The sequence below is a fragment of the Leptinotarsa decemlineata genome, unplaced genomic scaffold, assembly GCF_025532065.1.
Source record: "Leptinotarsa decemlineata unplaced genomic scaffold, Ldec_3_MD MMD2_tig00026307_RagTag_RagTag, whole genome shotgun sequence".
Classification (NCBI taxonomy): domain Eukaryota; kingdom Metazoa; phylum Arthropoda; class Insecta; order Coleoptera; family Chrysomelidae; genus Leptinotarsa; species Leptinotarsa decemlineata.
This window is the reverse complement of record NW_027412681.1, coordinates 3,724,941-3,743,876: the sequence shown is the minus strand read 5'-3', so window position 1 is coordinate 3,743,876 and position 18,936 is coordinate 3,724,941. Positions and strand designations below refer to the sequence as shown.

The 18,936-nt window shown below is 37.1% G+C and overlaps 2 protein-coding genes across 2 annotated transcripts; both read left to right on the top strand.

Moving 5' to 3' along the window:
• Nucleotides 1-92: 92 nt before the first annotated feature.
• On the top strand, nucleotides 93-8,695 carry LOC111506952 (uncharacterized). The gene is made up of 4 exons (XM_074181099.1): nucleotides 93-500; nucleotides 1,103-1,803; nucleotides 4,283-4,832; nucleotides 7,621-8,695. The coding sequence occupies exons 1-4, from the start codon at nucleotides 119-121 to the stop codon at nucleotides 8,328-8,330; spliced, it is 2,343 nt and encodes a 780-aa protein (XP_074037200.1). The 5' UTR covers nucleotides 93-118; the 3' UTR covers nucleotides 8,331-8,695.
• A 5,451-nt stretch (nucleotides 8,696-14,146) lies between these two features.
• Nucleotides 14,147-18,884, top strand: LOC111511942 (uncharacterized). The gene is made up of 2 exons (XM_074181182.1): nucleotides 14,147-14,684; nucleotides 16,059-18,884. Exons 1-2 carry the CDS (start codon nucleotides 14,300-14,302, stop codon nucleotides 16,775-16,777), a joined length of 1,104 nt encoding a protein of 367 aa, XP_074037283.1. The 5' UTR covers nucleotides 14,147-14,299; the 3' UTR covers nucleotides 16,778-18,884.
• The last annotated feature ends 52 nt before the right edge of the window (nucleotides 18,885-18,936 follow it).

The following is an 18,936-nucleotide window of genomic DNA, read 5'->3' as shown; positions in this document are numbered from 1 at the left end:
TAGCCTATCACTGGATTCACCCAACGAAATGTTCCGAAAAATATATCTTATTACATTATAAACATATTCCAATCACGCAGCGATACAGCAAACAAGAATCAGTATATTCCCAGCTATCATGGCCGAAATACGAGTTTTCGTTATACATTTATTCATCATAGTGATAAGCAGCATCGAATTGGGATACTCAGAAGAAAAATGCAACTCGTTCGATAATGTTTATGTTAAGTTAGTCGATAGTGACCATGTACAATTTAATAAGACAGTGAACGGATGTATAGAAAATATTAAATTTGGAGAAAGGACTATCAAAATTGCATCTATCAAAAACCAGACAGTGCATGTCTTGAAAAAGCATTCCGTAAGAAATATGGTGGAGCTGGTAATGTTATACTTTTTGGGTTGCGAATTGTATGTATTGGAACCGTTTGCTTTTAGGAATCTACCAAAACTGAGAATCGTCGAAATATCTTTTTGCAATCTGAAGCAAATACCAAAAAGTAAGTTAACATTTTCAAAGTAAAAGTTATTTCTAATGTATTTTCTATTCGTTCATATGAATGAATGAATGAGTGTTTATTGACATGAATATGGTACAAGTTAAAATGAAAAACACTTCAATAAACACGTATAAAACCACAGAAACTATCTGGGCAATAACTTGTACGTGGTGAGGCAAATAAAGAAGAAAATAAAACTATAGTTGAAATATATTAAATGTTAATCAATACTTATATCTAAACTTATCCAACGAGCGAAAGCCCATTGGAAAATTTCGTTAGACCAATTTTTCAAAAAAAAACCGCTACATTCAGGGAATTGAACGTCCTTTGCACTTGATTCTAAAGCGCAAATAACTCCTCTTTGAAGATTAATTGAGGTTTCGTAGTGTTTTTTGGGTTGTAGGTTGTCCCCCTCACAAATCAACTTGCAGTACCGTTTCCACGGACCACTCTATATCAGTTTTACCGAGAAACCTTGTCACACGACAACCAAAATCATGTTATGAGATGTATCAATGTGGCGCAATATAAATCCTTTCTTTATTTCAATAGTCGATATGTATTTTTGTGAAACCGTCATTTTATTTTTCTGATTGCAGACGTCTTCAACCATATTTCCAGCATAGAAGAGTTGGGTTTAAAATACAACCAAATAGACTTCATCGAAAATCAAGCCTTCGCGAACTTGACCGCCTTGAGAAAATTGGTCTGCAGGCACAATAACCTGGAATATTGGAACAGAGAATGGTTTGATGCCACTCCAAATTTGAAAATTATGGATTTCCAGCATAACAAAATTAGAACGATCCCAAGAAAAGCTTTCGCAGCTCTCCCAAACCTAAAAGGAATTTTCTTCGGATACAACGAAATTAGCGACATCCAGCCAGATGCCTTCAAGGGATTGACCTATTTGGCATATGTGGAACTGAGAAACAACAGGCTGAAGGTCCTAAATGAAGATATTTTTCCAAACGACATTAAGATTAAGAGGTTGTTGCTCACCGCCAACTATCTCAATTTCATTTCCAACGAGGTGCTGAAGAAAATGTCCGTGGAAGAGGTTCTCTTGTACCACAACCCTTGGAAATGTCCGTGTCTCGATAGGATAAACTACTGGCTTTATACTACCAAAGGAACTTCAGTCAAAGTGTCTGAGTGCGAGGTCGATTCAATCCCAATTTGTGCTTATCCGAATTTGTACTCCCAGTCGTGTTTGGAATATGTAGACGATGAACTTACTCAAAGGTATCTCAATAGTGTCAAGGCCTCTTCAACTGATGAACATAAATATTGTGCAAGATTAGACTGACATTTTAGTGACTGACAGTGTTGTTCCTGCTTGGAAAAATTGCAACAGACTATGTCGACAACAGAAAACTGTAACTCCTGAATCAAACACACAAAAGCGCATCATTTCGCGTCGAGTGGTTGGTAACACTAGCTGATTTATCTTCATCCTCATTTTCATAATTATATTCAAATTTGAACACCTGATACTTACAATTACTTACAAGTACTTGAATTCAATTCTACTTTAACAAAATTCGAGTATTACTAAAAATAGTGACACTGAAAACCTCGGCTGCGGAAGCTTCAACCATTTTCTGTTCTGAACTGTTTCAGAAATTTCTATAGTTTCAAAACCACACCTTACTGGTGACTACGAAAACTTTTTTTTTGGGTGGGAGATAGAGGGTTCGATATAATTATTGTATTCATTACAATATTTGGGCCACAGTTTTTATGTATTTTTTTTATTTTGAAACTTTCATCGGTGTGTGATGACTGCTCATGTAGTTAGTTGGTGATGAATGGCTTTTTCGAACCCTGAAATCAAATCAAGGACATCAATAGAGGGCTTTCACACCCTTGATCGTCCTACAATGACCTGGGGAGTATCTCGACTGTTCTGGACATTTTTAGAACACGAAAATTCTTGCCCCAATATCTTCAAAAGCACGCCTTTCAAGTTAAAACAGAAAACTTCTTCACGGATAGGAGCACATAACATTCTAAACAAAAAATTATCATCCGGCTGTTTTGCCCTCAGGTCTACAGCTAAAGAGTTAGGTTATGATGCGGCAAAAATGTCTATTTTGCTCTCATTGAGACAAAATTGAGATACGCAATCCAGTTCTGGGGTTCGTATAGTAATGAACTCTTTGAGAGTGTATTTTTGCTGCAAAAGCGAGCGGTACGATATTTGTGCCAAGTAAATAGGTTGAGTTCCTGCAAACCTCTTTTCCTGAAACACGGAATACTGACACTAACCTCAATCTTCATTTTAGAAGCTACGTATTTCATTTACAAGAATAAATCTTTATATGAAAATAACAGTCGCACTGCACGAAATGCAATGAATTTATCATTAATAATTCCTAAATACACGCTGATCAAAGATTCAATAATTTATGTCGGTGTCAAAATGTATAATAAACTTCCTGAAGATATAAAGTAAATGGATATTCTCATAAACTTTTAGAAAAAAATTACATGAAAGACTGGCATCCAAAGAATATTTTAATGACAAAACGATATAAAATTGAAGGTGCTTATATGTTATAATATATGTGTACTTTTACCTATTTGTAATTATTTATATGTATTATTTCAAGGTAATTATGTATGACAAAAATTTTTGGTCGAGGTGGGAATCGAACCCACGGCCTTCCGATTGTGAGTTGGGCGCACTACCTCCGCGGCCATTTCCACAACATTGTATATTTATCTGGATGTAGTTATTTACATGTTCTCTTTTTACCAGTGTTTGTCAATAAGGTCATGTATCTTGGATAATAAACACATACTCTACATCTCTCTTTATCACCCTAGGATTAACTGGGATATTCCGGGACGAACATTCTAGACTCTGTCCGAACATTCCACAACATTCCAGAATATGTCGGATGTTCTAGAATGTTGTGGAATTCTTCCGAATACTCTGTAAAGTTTCTGATTGTTCTAGAACTTTCTAGAGGAGAAACTTCCAACCCTAGGGTATGAGTTAGCAGTACAATGGCAAAGTCCACGTCGGGAAGGGTAGTTTGTAATATCCTCCAAAGAACGTTGGACGTTGTTCACAGTTAGTGCCTGAGGGAGCAGATCTCTGTCAACCCCAGCAAAACTGTGATAATCCCCTTCACCAGGAGGAGAAAATTGGACGACCTTACGCCATTTTCCCTCGATGGTGAGGTCATTCCATTTGGAACGGAGGTGAAATATCTTGGCATTGTCCTTAATAGAAAACTCACCTGGAACGCTCACTTGGAAAAAGTTTTACACAAAGCCAGACTGTCCCTATTGACAAGTCGAGAGATTTGTGGAGTTTAGGTCCCAAACAAATCCATTGGATTCATGTGATGATTGTCAGACCAATGATCACTTATGGTGCAATTGCCAAAAATGATTCTCCTCGATAGCAAGACTTAACAGATTGTCTCTGGTCTTGATTCCTGGCCACAATGGCCTGAAGGCAATAAGGCTGCTGACTCCCTTGCAAGGAAGGGTGCTGCAAGCAGCTTCATGGGACCAGAACCTGTCATTGGCATCGCTTTAGGCTTTGTCAAACAAGTGTTGAACACATGGATGGAAGGACCTGACCTAAAGGACCACTCACCATACAAACTGATCGGCTTCGTTAAGAAGCTGTGTTTATTTGGTCCAGTGTGAATAGGTGTGAGCCACAATAAACCCTTGCGAGTTGCGATGGATAGTCGAATAGACCCACTCACTTTAGACCTAACCTAACCTAGCAACACAACGAGTGTGATTATTGAAAAAGACAAAATGAAGGAATATACAACTTTCAGACTGACTTTTTATTTTTCATTTCCTGGTCTATCACTGGATTCCCCCAAACGAAGTGTCCCGAGAAATATATCTTACAACATTATAAACAAATTTCAAGCGTGCAGCGACACACAAGAATCAGTATATTCGCGGCTATCATGACCAAATTAAGAGTAGTCGGTATATATTTAATAATCATAGTTTTAACGAGCATCAAATTCGGGTACTCTGAAGAAAAATGCAACTCGTTCGATAACGTTTTTGTTCAGTTAGTCGATAAAGACGATGTAGAATTCAATAAGACAGTGAACGGATGTTTAGAAAGGATTGAATTTGGAGAAAGGACTGTCAAATTTGCATACATCAGAAACCAGAAAGTGCCTGTCTTAGGAAAGGATTCCGTGAGAAATATGGTGCAACTGGTGACTGTATCTTTTTGGGGTTGCGAGTTAGACTTATTGGAACCGTTTGCTTTTAGGAATGTACCAAGACTGAGAAACGTCCAAATATCTTATTGTAATCTGAAGGAAATACCAAAAAGTAGGTTGACATTTTCGAAGTAAAAGTTATCACAAATGAATTCAATTGATGTGAAGGTTTTTTTTTCTTTTAGACCTTCATTCAAATATATAAACTGGTTTTTTATTGAATTCAACCGACCCGACCTGCAAGGTCGAGTAAATTGGACATAAGTTTCTTATTTTGGGGACCTAGTGGTTATTTTTGAAATATTCGCCGAAAACTAGAATTGATGAATTTCGTTTTATGGCTCCACCGTCTCCATTTCGAATAATACAAAAAAAAAGAAGAACTTTCAATACTGTTTCATATCTATTATAATCTGATATAAACCAATTCGCAATACGACGTTTCGTTCATGAGAATTAGTCGAAGATCACTTTGAACGTTACTGCATTGCCTTTGATAATGTCTGCCGCAGTATCAGACAAAACGTCAGGTATGAAAACCTGCAGCTACGGCTAATAAATCCGGAAACATAGTTTATTGAAATTTATTGGACACTGGCCGTGGAAGCCTACACACTATGATCATATATAAATTAATAATTAATAATCATAATTTTTGAACGGATCAACTCAAAAAATTGAAATTTGGGATAATGAAATTGATGCATGAATACTTCATTTTGAAGTAAAATTGACAGATGAAACATTCAAGATGGCACCCAGTCGCCATTGAATGGAAAGGTTGGTCTTTTTTGAAGCTCCTGACAAGTGCGTCACAAACCTAGAATATAATGTCAATATCTTTTAAACTACTATAAAATGGCGGAACTTTCGATAATTGCCTGAATACATTGACATTTAACTACGTAATATGAGGTAATAAGCTTGAGGTCAGTTCAGAAGATGCTCGAAATGGTTGCCTTGAACTTCTTGACATATGAACAGCCTATCCGATATTTCACACCGAACATTTTCGAACACAGTAACGTCAATATCTCTACAAATATTTATTAGTCTCTGCCGTATATCCAATACTGAGGCAGGTTCAGTTCCGTACACCGTTTGCTTCAAATACCCCATAAAAAAAGTCCAAAGGTGTCAAATCTGGCGAGCGGGCTGGCCATTCTGTAGGACCTCGACAGCCAATCCAACGATCGGGAAAAGTAGCATCCAAATAGTTTCTTACTTGTCTGGAGTAATGTGGTGGTGGTGGTGTTGGAATACAATATCCATATCGAATTCATTAGGATTCGCTTCGGCGATTTCAGTGATGAGAGGATCAACATTAGTTTCCAGCATATTCAAATACAGTTCCCCTGTTAAATTTTGATCAATAAATAGAGGTCCTACAATATGGTTTCCCAATATTCCTGACCAAACGTTCATTTTTTCTGGATATTGGGTATGTGTTTCCCAGAAAACGTGAGGGTTGGTGTAACTTCAATTTTTTAAAAACAAAAAATAAAATAAAGCTCAGTGTTCAGTGGGGAACTTTACGCCACATGGAAAGCATTGCAGTACATAGAGAAGAACAACTCCATGAAATTTTTGATTGTGTCAGATTCTTTAAGTGCCCTGGAAGCAATTAACCAATTATACTCCAACCCTGCCATCATTCGTCATATAAAAGAACTAGTCAATATACTCTACGGAAAAGAGCTAGTCATAAAATTCATATGGGTCCCTTCTCACGTAGGTATGAAAGGAAATGAAAAGGCTGACATATCAGCTAAAGAAGCCACTATCAGGCCTTTAAATAGTACAGAAAAGTATGTTGTCCATACTGATATGAAACCATACTATAAAAAAATTCTCACTGAATTATGGCAAGATCAATGAAATGGGTCTTGCAGTAAACCCAGTAAACCCAGGTCATAATATCTCGTCTGTGAATAGGCCACACCCGTCTCACCCATGGATACCTCATCACCGGCGACACCAGTCCTATGTGTGAAGTGTGCGACTCTCCCGTAACTGTAGACCATATCTTAACAAAGTGTGTGCTATATTCCAACGAAAGACTAACTCTTAGCATCCCGCCCTTAATCTAGAAAGCATTGGGACCTAAGTGTAATTTTGAAAATATTGTAAAGTTTTTAGAAAATGTCAACTTGTCCAACTGTATATAATACCACTGCAACCGATGCATTGTTCAGTCGCTAATAACCCTAGAGGTTGATGCGACTTTAAATAAAATAAATTTAAAAAAAAATTACTTAACAAACCAATCGGGTTGTTGGAAATGCCATAATGTATTTGTCTTCAGGAAATTATTAAATGTTCCGCCATTTTGTAGTAGGTGAAGATATTGACTTCGGGTTGTGAAGTATTCCTCAGGAGCTTCAAAATGATGTGTCACAAGGCCCCCTTTCCATTCAATTTTTTTCCCAGATAGCCCCCAGTTGCCATCTTGAAAGTGTCATCTGTCAATTTCACTTAAAAATAAAGTATTCATGCAATAATTTCATTATTTCAAATTTCAATTATTTGAGTTGACCCGTTCAAAAAATAAAAGGGGGGGTGACATTGAAGAAATGCACTGTATAGACCAATTTTCAATAAAAATAAAGTAACATTCAGGAAACTTAACGCCCTTGATTCTCAAGTGCAAATGACTCCTCTTTGAAGATCAATGAAGGTTTTGCAGTGGTTTTTGAGTCAAAGCTTGTCCCTTTTACAAATCAACTTACGGTACGTTTTCTATGGACCACTCTGTTTTAGTTCTACCAAGAAAGTTCGTCACACGATAATCAAAATTATATTATGAGATTCATCAATGTGGCACAAAACAAATTCTTTCCTTATTGAAATAGTCGATATATTTTTTCTGTAGACGAGTCTTTTCCTTTCTCTGATTACAGATGTCTTCAACCACATTCCCAGCATAGAACAGTTGAGATTCCACAACAACCAAATAGACTTCATCGAAAATCAAGCCTTCGCGAACTTGACCACCTTGAAAAAAGTGTTCGGCAGCGACAATAACCTGGAATATTGGAACAGAGAATGGTTTGATGCCAGCCCGAATCTGGAAGTTATGGATTTCCAGCAGAACAAAATCAGAACGATACCAAGAAAAGCTTTCGCAGCTCTTCCGAAACTGAAACAAATTTTCTTCGACTACAACGAAATCAGCGCTATTCAGCCAGATGCTTTCGAAGGATTGACGTATTTGGAATACTTGGGACTGAGGAACAACAGGCTGAAGGTCCTCAATGAAGATATTTTTCCAAACGACATCAAGATTAAGAGGTTGCTGCTCACCGCCAACTATCTCAATTTCATTTCCAACGAGGTTCTGAAGAAAATGTCCGTGGAAGAGGTTCTCTTGCACCACAACCCTTGGAAATGCCCGTGTCTCGACAGGATAAACTACTGGCTCTATACTACCAAAGGAACTTCAGTCAAAGTGCCTGAGTGTGAGGTCGATTCAATCCCAATTTGTGCTTATCCGAATTTGTACTCCCAGTCGTGTTTGGAATATGTAGACGATGAACTTACTCAAAGGTATCTCAATAGTTTCAGGGCTTCTTCAACTGATAAACATAAATATTGTGCAAGATTAGACTGACACTTTAGTGACTACTGCTAGTTCCTGCTTGACAAAAAATTGCAACAAATTAGATCGACAAAAGAAACTGTAACTTTTGAACTAAGCAGAGCATTTCGCGCCGAGTGGTTGCTAACATTAGCTTCTCCAAAAGTGATAGTTAACGTATCAAAAATGATGAAACGTGTAAAAATCCTCTCGGCTTTGATACGTTATCACTCAGTTATTATACGTTAACTGTTTTGATGCGTCACTTGTCAGTTTTGGTGCGTAATTTATCAGTTGGGAGTTTTTCAAAATGTAACAAAATGAAGTGGGAATGAACTAAATTATACATGAGACTGATAACTTGTTAGTTTTACAGAATATATAAAAATATAAATGCATTCTTGACTTTCAATTCATTGAAAGTCGAACCTGGACTAGTAATCATAGGAGTATACTTTTTTATGGTTCTACTGGGTGTCCTATATATAGTGTCATCAAAAAAATATATCAATTTTTATAATTGTACTCAAATTCAAACACCTGATACATCAGTAATTGTCAAAAGTGAAAGAATTTGCAGTCACTTGCTTGGCCAAATACCTTTGAATTCATTTCTTTCTGTTCTGTCAAGATATATTCCGTTAAATGGTCAGCTCATGAATTGATTGATCTGGTATGTAGCAAGCGCTTGCATTTTTTTTAAACTTTGAGACAGACGCACATGAATTTTATGGAATAAAAGTAATCCTTCACAATTGAAGTGGATGATTTTATTAAATAATAGAACTGATAGAAAACAACACCGTGCTGAAAACATGTATTTCAATTTAGTACCAATGAAAAAATAGGAAAACAATAAAAAATCAGTGAGCCAAAAGATAACAAATGAAATATCTACATATCCTGAAAAAACATTTTCAATAATCGACTTTGACTATAAAAATGCAAAAAAACAAAATAGACTTTCTACACAATTTACCTACTCTAATTCATTTCTATTTCAATAAAATACAAAACTACTCAAATAAAAGTAGAGCTACGTGGCAAATTATATATACATGTACTCAATGGAAATGAAGAACCGAAAATAACAATGCATTAACGACAGTTAATTATTGGAGAAACGAATTCATCTGATATATCCAATGATTTTTCGTGAATGTAGCAACAAAAAAGTAAGAAATATACACCAAATATTTGTATAGCTTCTTCAGGCGTCTCTATACATGCCTGAAAAAGCTTTTGTATAGCTAAATACGCCTTGCGTTTTTTTAAAACAGTTGAGTGAAAATCTTACAATCAAGTATTTCTTGAATAAATATTTCGAATTGAAATTCGGAATATTTATTTCTCCCAACATCTCTGTGACTGTAGATTACACCCTGCAAAATGTGCACTGGGCGAACATGTTTTAAAACACTACTGCAATTTTTTTTAGAAATGGCACATATTTCCTAATCAACCATTTCTTTATATTAAAATTTAATTTATTTTTATTCTATTTCTCCAGACAAACCTCAACATAGGGTCATAGGCTGGTACCTCAATCGCCACAAAAGAAATAACCAGGAAAGGAATTTCTGGCAAAAACATAACAATCTGCACTGTTAGCAGATAAGCCCTATTAGCCTTGAACAGACAACGTGTTACCTCAGGGCTAGCACTAGAGTGCCACCAAGATTTAGCCAAAGCATCGGTAGATAATAACATTATTCTGAGGTAGGTCACGACAGGAGTAAAGGTAATCGGAGGTAGAAGAAATAGAAAACCAGGTGGAAAGAACGGTACGGAGGCTCAACCGACGAACAGATAATGCGCAACCCCTGGCTCCGACATCGCCTGAGGAAGTGAAATCTGGGCCTGGAAAGCACCAGGCCCAGATAATATAACAAATCGAGCACTGAAAGTGCTGCCACGAAAGGGTATAGCAGCCATAACCAACATCATAAATGCTATACTCAGACTGCAACACTTCCCGTACCAGTTCAAAGAGGCAACGGTAATCCACATACCAAAGCCCAAGAAGAACCACCTGTTTCCAGCGAACCACCGGCCAATAAGCTTACTGCCATCCGTGAGCAAAGTGGCGGAACGCGTCATCCTGAAGAGACTGGAAGAACAAACCAGAGAGTTAGGGATCCTCCCCGACGAACAATTCGGTTTTAGATCAGAACACTCAACAGAGCTACAAGTCCTGAGGGTAGTGGAATTTGCGACAGAAGGCTTCAACCTTGGCAAAGGACACAACACCGGAGCTATCTTCTTAGACGTCTCCAAGGCGTTCGACAGAGTTTGGCACGACGGGCTACTAGCCAAGATGAGCGATTTCGGATACTCCAAACCAATGGTAAGATTAATCCAGTCTTTTCTAGCTGACAGGCGATGCCGCTGCAAAGTAGGAGACGAATTATCAACAGTTCGACTACTGGAGGCAGGAGTCCCGCAAGGTGCAGTCCTTTCACCACACCTCTACTCCGTATACACGGCAGACGTGCCCAAGCCAGAGAACAACTTCAACAAGTTGGCACTCTACGCGGACGACACGGCCCTGCTGGCGAGATCTAGGAGCCAAGCACTCGTTACGAGATACCTACAACAACAGGTAGACAGATTAGAGGAGTGGGCTAACCTGTGGAAGATCAGTATCAACCCCGACAAGAGTCAGGCGATACTGTTCACCCGCAGGTTCGTACAACCGGAAGGCAACGTCATTTTCAACGGACAAGAGATTCCGTGGACAAACAAAGCGACATATCTCGGGGTCATCCTAGACAAGAAGCTAACATTCCAGGACCACGTACAGCAAATAATAGGAATGGCCAAGCAGGCCAGAAGACGCCTGGCGCCGATCATAGAAAGAAGTAGCAACATGGCACTGAAAGTCAAGCTACTGATGATCAGAACGATCCTAATGCCAATAATACTGTATGCATGCACTGCCTGGGGCCAGTGCGCGCAGACATACAGAAAGAAGATCCAAGCATTTATGAACACGAGCGTAAGGGCCGCCGTAAATGCACCGTATTACATCCCAAACAGATTCATATACAGAGATCTAGACCTGGACACGCAGTATGTGGACGTGTATATGAGAGAACATGCAGAAAGCACGTTCGATAGAATCAGATCGCACTTAAATCCAGCGTTTCGCGATCTACACGATGCGTTGAACATGGATGACCCCAGGTTCCGAGAAAGGGACAAACATCCAAGGCCGACCAAACAAAATCAGAGACCGCCCCCACGAGTCGCCGTCAGGCGGCTCCGGCAAGTATAACATTTTAAAATGTACTAACCATATATTCTCTTTCAGAAAAACCGCGATTCAATTTCAAAATCACATTTCTCAGCTTCACTGGGAAACGCCCGTCAATCATAATTCTGGCCGCCGTTAGTTTTGGGGGCCCCCATGCAAAAATTCAATTAGGAATACCGCGACAAACAAGAGCCAAATAAAATTTAAAACGAGAAGTTAGATAGGAAAATAAAAGCACCTGGTTTCCAACCAAAAGAGGTTAGATATCAATCTTGCTGAAGTGCCTAGCAGCTGGATTGAGGACCGTTTCCTTAAGAAACGGGGGTGGAAGGAAAGGGTCGCCAGGTCCAAACCTGCGGAAGCGATTCCGCAAGGAGGGAGCTTGCGACCTGGGCACACAACCCGGGAGGGGGCATGGGGGAAGGTAATCGCATTGCCGACTCTTTAGCCAAGGAAGCGGCTGGACTAAGGATTTCAGGACCCAGTAGCACCTACGACCACCGACAATTGCGGAACTAGCCAAACGTCAAACCCATGCTCAATCCCTAAAGGGATGGGATGAAATCAAAAGATGTAATCTTACCAGAATCACCCTGGGCGACCCTGGGAAGCTGGCGCCGAAGAAATATCTGGTGATGACCAGGAAAAATCTACGCTTGACAGTAGGATTTCTGACTGGCCACTGTCAACTAAGAAAACATCTCCATAATATGGGGCTAGTGAACACACCTCTATGCAGGATGTGTGAACAGGAAGATGAAACTGTCAGGCATGTCCTATGCGAGTGTCCGGAGTTTCTGAAATTATGTTTTTGTGATAGTAATATGCAAAAAATTATAACCTCTGAACAAAATTTTCTCACACACTTTTCATACATATAACAAAATTCAATGCTATTGAAGAAATGATGAAATGCTAGAGGTCCTATGATTATTGTCGATTGTAATATCAACTTAATTTGAACTAATTTATATTCCATCAGAATATCATAAATAAAGAAATTCATATTTATTTTGGAACAAAATTTTATTATGATTTTTTACTTGTCTTAAGTCAGATGACTTTTGAAATTTGTCAACTATCAATAAATTCATATTTCTACTACCTCCATTTTAAGCTTATCATTACGCGTTTGACAGCGGGTAGGTAATGGCTCATTTAGAATACACGTGTATTCTAGAATATACGTGTATTCTGAATTAATGGTGGTCACTTCCGTAAAAAATTTTAAAAAATTATCAGATATTCAGAAATTATCATTTACTATGATAAATATGATCTCATGAATACATTCAATTGTCCAAAAGCCAAAATCAGTGAATGTTCTCTCCAAATTTTCTGTAAAATCGAAATAAAAATTATATTTTCAGTAAATTTATTGTACAAAGTTTGTGGGTTGGTAATGGATCTAGTTATTTATATCCATGAATCAACAACCACTTGTTTTAATTAGGCAATTCAAAATGAATGATAACGATCAAGAAATTTGTGCTACCCTACTAGATATTACGGAGCAAACAAATATTGCGATGATTAATTGGCCAGCAGCAAAATCAAGAGAAAAATACGAATATAATTTCGAAAATTTTATGAGTTGGAGAGGGAAGAAAAACATAACTTCGTTTTCCGAAAACGTTCTTCTCGTTTATTTCGAAAATTCAGCAAAAACGTATAAAAAAATGACCCCTAATAAATAAATTTTTAGGAAATATTGTCCCCGATTTTTAAATCAATCAATTGAGTTCTGATTGACTAACTGAATGAGTTTATTATCCAAGGCCATAATCTCAAATAAATATATTGTACCATTCCTTTCTACGGTCAGTCGTAGAAAAAGTATAGTATGCACCTCGAAGATAAGGCCAATTACGTCCATTCGTCAATTATCGCACTCGGCTAACGCCTTGTGCTTACAATTTTTCGCTCGTGGGTAATTGGCTTCTTATCCTACTCGGTACGTAATATACTATTACATCATGTCAAAGTTTCTACTTTTTGAATATTCATACATTTATTCATTCATGATGACTTTTATAACCAAATTTTTAAAATTTCACCAACAAGAACATTGCGATACAACCAAGAAAATAAGTAAAAAGTGATTTCAACTGATGTAACAATTCCTTATATTTATTTTTGATTTGAATCAACGGCCAGTTTGTGTCTGAATGTTGCTTCTTTGAATAATGTACTCATTTTTGTATGAAGTTCATTTTTTCAAATCGGTTCCTTCCTTCCTTTCATTGAAAGATTTCCAATTTTTTTTATATTGTAGTCTCCTGAAGATGAGAATCAAATTCATCGAAACTTTCGAATAAATGTACAATAGTGCTCAACAGGGGTTTGCCGCAGCTTTCATAATGATGGAGATTGTCTGTCGTGTGCTTCACCTTTTTGGTCAATAAGAAACTTCATCTAGTGGCCAAAACTGTGAAATGAGTGTTACTCGGATGACAAAACCAGCGTAAATCAAGGAAGAGTCAAATGGTTCACAATTTTTCAGTAGTCATAGAAAAATCTTGCTTAATCATTCTTCCATGAAACCCAAGAATCTACAGGAAACCCATTGAGTAAATCCCAACCCGCACAGAGATTCTAGTTAATCACCTGAAATCTGGCCGTATTTCCTGGACTATGACTTGGTAAATCCGCAGATAAACATTCTACGAAGCTTGACCCCTCTTATCCGAAAGAAAGAGTTGAACGAAGCAAACAGCAGTGCATCAACAATCAGTAATACGTCAAGATGACCGGTTTCATTTGCATTTGTAAACTGTTCGCACCAATGATAATAATAATAATAATAAACTCTGAACTGTGTGCGGCTAAATGCAGGTCCTTCAACAATGTTTTGGTTGGTTTGAAAGACAGATACGGGTTTGCATATAATTCCACGGTGAACGGTTGTATAGAAAGGATTGGATTCGGTGACAGGGAGATTGAAGAGGTTCATATACGGAACCAGAAAATACCGAAACTTGGAACGGATTCTGTCAGGAACATGGGGCGTTTGAAACTACTTTCGTTTTTAGAGTGCGATTTGGAGACTGTACAACCTGACGCTTTCAGGAACGTACCCAGACTGAAGCAAGTTCAGGTTTCTTTTTGTAATCTGACCAAAATACAGAAAGGTAAATTGAATATACAGGGCTATTCAAATTCGTTTCTGTACATGGGGATCTCGTAAACGATAAGAGATAGAGTGTAGGTTGAATTGTGGCAAAGTTGTGTATTTTAGAGACCTATTCAATGATGTAAAGAAATCGAATATAGCTTTTTTGGTTCCGGAGATATACAGGAAAAACCAAAAAATCACAAATTATTTTTTGGCCTATATCTTCTTTATTCGCAGACATATTGAAAATCTGTCCACATTTTGCTATTGGCACTTGATGTGAGCTCTCAGAATATATCCATGAATCTTTTATACAGGGTGTCATCTGACTTGGGCCACCCCCATCTTTGAATTTTTAAATACGGACCTGTATTTTTTGTTATAGTTTTTGGATCGTAGACGTTCACTTCATACTGAGAAATTAAATTCAATTTAATATTTCGGGATGTTTCGGTAATATTCGATTATAATTATGTGAATTATTTTCTTTCAAATTACGGCCCTAGAAATTGGTTGACTGAGTTGAATAAAAACATAATAGAGTTTTTCGAGAGTTTTTTTCATTTTTAGGTAGGTACGTACCTATTCACATTTTTTCCATTGCATAGTGTTCGTTTCGGATGTTATTATTGCTATCATTTTTTTCTGCTCATCAAAACACATATAATATATTTTTGTTGTAGACATGTTTTAGATAATCATAAAAGATTTTCTTATTCGAAGTTCATTATAGAAAACGCTCAGAGCAATGGAAAAATATGAATAGGTACCTAAAAATGAAAAAAAACTCTCGAAAAACTCTACGGTACATAGGGAGACGTGAAAGTTGTTATTGTGTTTTTATTCAACTCAGTCAACCAATTTCCAGGGCCGTAATTCAAAAGGGAATAATTCACACAATTATAATCGAATATTACCGAAAAATCCCAAAATATAAAATTTAATTTCTTAGTATGAAGTGAACGTCTACGATCCAAAAACTACAACAAAAAATACAGGTCCGTATTCAAAAATTCGAACAGATTTTCAATATGTTTGCGAATAAAGAAGATATAGTCAAAAAAATAATTTGGGATTTTTTGTTATTCCTTTATATCTTCAGAACTGAAAGAGCTATATTCGATTTCTTTACATCATTGAATAGGTCTCTGAAATACGCAACTTTCTCATAATTCATCCGACACTCTATCTCTTAGCGTTTACGACATCCCCATGTACAGAAACGAATTTGAAAAGCCCTGTATAAATTTTTATATGTAAATTCAACTAGGAAATTTTCCGTACCAAGCTGTTGTTAATGCTCATTATGCTGCACCTAAGGAATGTGCTAGTGTATCCTAATGTAGATGTATGTAATGTATTCATTAATTACTTCGATTTTTCGTTACAGGAGTATTCTACCCCATAAAAAACTTGGAAATATTGAAACTGGATCACAACCAGATAACAATCATCGAACCCGAAACCTTTGCGAATCTATCTGTCCTGAGAAGGATCTACTTCAACAACAACAACCTAACCGAATGGCGAAGAGAATGGTTCGATAAATCTTACATCAGATTAGAGACCATGGACTTTCAACGAAACAAAATCCGGTCCATTCCTCCCAAGGCATTCGCGAACATGAAAAAACTGAAGCAGATCAACTTCGATTACAACGAAATCGACTCCATCGGGTCAGGAGCCTTCGAAGGTTTGAGCGACCTGGATCACCTGAGACTGAAGCACAACAGATTGAAGATCATCAAGGAAGATGCATTTCCCACACAAATCAGGATCAGGAATCTCATTATAAGTGCGAACCTACTCAACTTTTTGCCGAAGAAGACGTACACCAAGCTTTCAGTAGAGGAACTCCTTATAGACTACAACCCATGGAAATGTGCCTGCTATGATAGTTTAGTCCAATGGATGTATGCCACTAATGTTACCTTGATCAAGGCCAAACACTGTGATATGAGTTCTGTGCCAGTTTGTGCTTTTCCCCAAAAACAGTCCCGGGTTCAGGATTGTGAGGAAGATATTGATGAGGAGCTTACTAAGCGGTTTATTGGGATACTCAGGAATTTACCTACTCCTTTGAGAGAATATTGTGCGCAGTTGGATTGAATTAACTAGTTTGACTATTTGAATCAGTAACCGATTCTTTCTCTTGAACTCCTATTGTTATAACACCGTTTATATTTTCTTTTTGGCCAAAAGGGAAGTTTGTTTAAAATGATATTCGGCGGAATTGAAAAACAGTAATTTGAAGAAAAAGTCAAACTACATTATATTTAATCACATTCAGACATATATATATATATATATATATATATATATATATATATATATATATATATATATATATATATATAAAGGAGTTTTTAATCGGACATAGCACTCAAGGAAGTGGCAAACCATAGACAAGTGTTTCGGGCTTTTGGCCCATCATCAGTATGGTGCAGCCAAGTGTAAGGATGGGCAACACTTGGTTACCAGAAGAAATAAATACAAATGCACGGAGCCACCAGCAGGAGCCAGCCGCACATTTGTGGTTTCACCTAATAGATCTTGTGTTTACAAGAAAACTATCAAAATCACCACGGAGGCAGCTATAGCTACCTGCGTGACATCCGGGTCCAGGAAATAATATAAATACGAAAGTTATCGAGTGTCTTGATGTAGATAAAGGAGTTTTTTAATCGGACATAGCACTCAAGGAAGTGGCAAACCATAGACACGTGTTTCGGGCTTTTGGCCCATCATCAGTATGGTGCAGCCAAGTGTAAGGATGGGCAACACTTGGTTACCAGAAGAAATAAATACAAATGCACGGAGCCACCACACAAGATCTATTAAGTGAAACCACAAATGTGCGGCTGGCTCCTGCTGGTGGCTCCGTGCATTTGTATTTATTTCTTCTGGTAACCAAGTGTTGCCCATCCTTACACTTGGCTGCACCATACTGATGATGGGCCAAACGCCCCAAACACGTGTCTATGGTTTGCCACTTCCTTGAGTGCTATGTCCGATTAAAAAACTCCTTTATCTACATCAAGACACTCGATAACCTTCGTATTTATATATATATATATATATATATATATATATATATATATATATATATATATATATATGTATATATATATATATAATAAAGTCGATATGATAATAGCTATTTATGATATGAGTGTTGAAAGTGAGGTTTAATATGTTTTATTTTGTTTTATAATGTCGCCTTATCTACTAGCCAGATGATTATGATGACTAAAAATATTATTTCACAAGCTATATAGTAAACTATTAGGCATTGGTCCACCATCGTTATTCATAATATTATTATGTTGATTCATTTCTAAGCTCTCATAGGCATCTAGATGCCTGTTGTTTTTAACTTGTTTAACTAATCTTTATGAACTAAAGTCTATGGAATGGTTTTGTTGCAAAACATGATAGGCAACTACTGATTTTTCTGGTCTTCCATATTTTAGGTGTGCTAAGCGTGCCTTATATCTTATTTTAATAGATCTTTTCGTCTGTCCATGATATTTTGCATTGCAGTCCTTACATTTAATTTCTTAAATTCCAGATTTTTCCGAACTCTCGACTTTGTCCTTTGACAACAGGCTCTGTTGTGTATGACTTGTTTTAAATACCACTTTAATACCTAGTTCCAAAGTTCTTCGTGTATTGGTGGTATGGAACTGAGATATATTTATCTTGGTTTCCGTCGTTTTTGAAAGTCGAGATTTCGTTCATTCTTAACCTAATATCTATAACCTAACCTAACTATAATATCATCTACAATACCTCTCGAGAAACCGTTATCGTTTTGTTATCGAATATCGCAAAAACATCATCCACATACCTCAGCCATATCCTAGGGAAATACTTTCTTTGGTTTCCATTTTGAATGTGCTCATGAACAGGTTAGCTAGGGTAGGGGGACCAGGGTCTACCCAGAGCTGTTCTCTCCTGTGTCGAGTATTCAAAAATAAAGGTTGGGTGTTGAGATAAAACTTCATTAATATTATTTATACATTTATTCATTCATATTGAATTTTATATCAAAATGTTCTAAATTCCAGTAACAAAAACATTGCCATACAACCAACAAAGTAAGTAAAAAGTGATTTCAACTGATGTATCAATTCCTTTTTCTTTTTTATATTGTAATTCCCTGAAGATGAGGATAAAATGTATCAAAAGTTTGGAATAAATGTACAATAGTGAATTTGCTCAACTGTGGTTTGCCCCAGCTTCCATAATGATGAAGATTGTTGTGT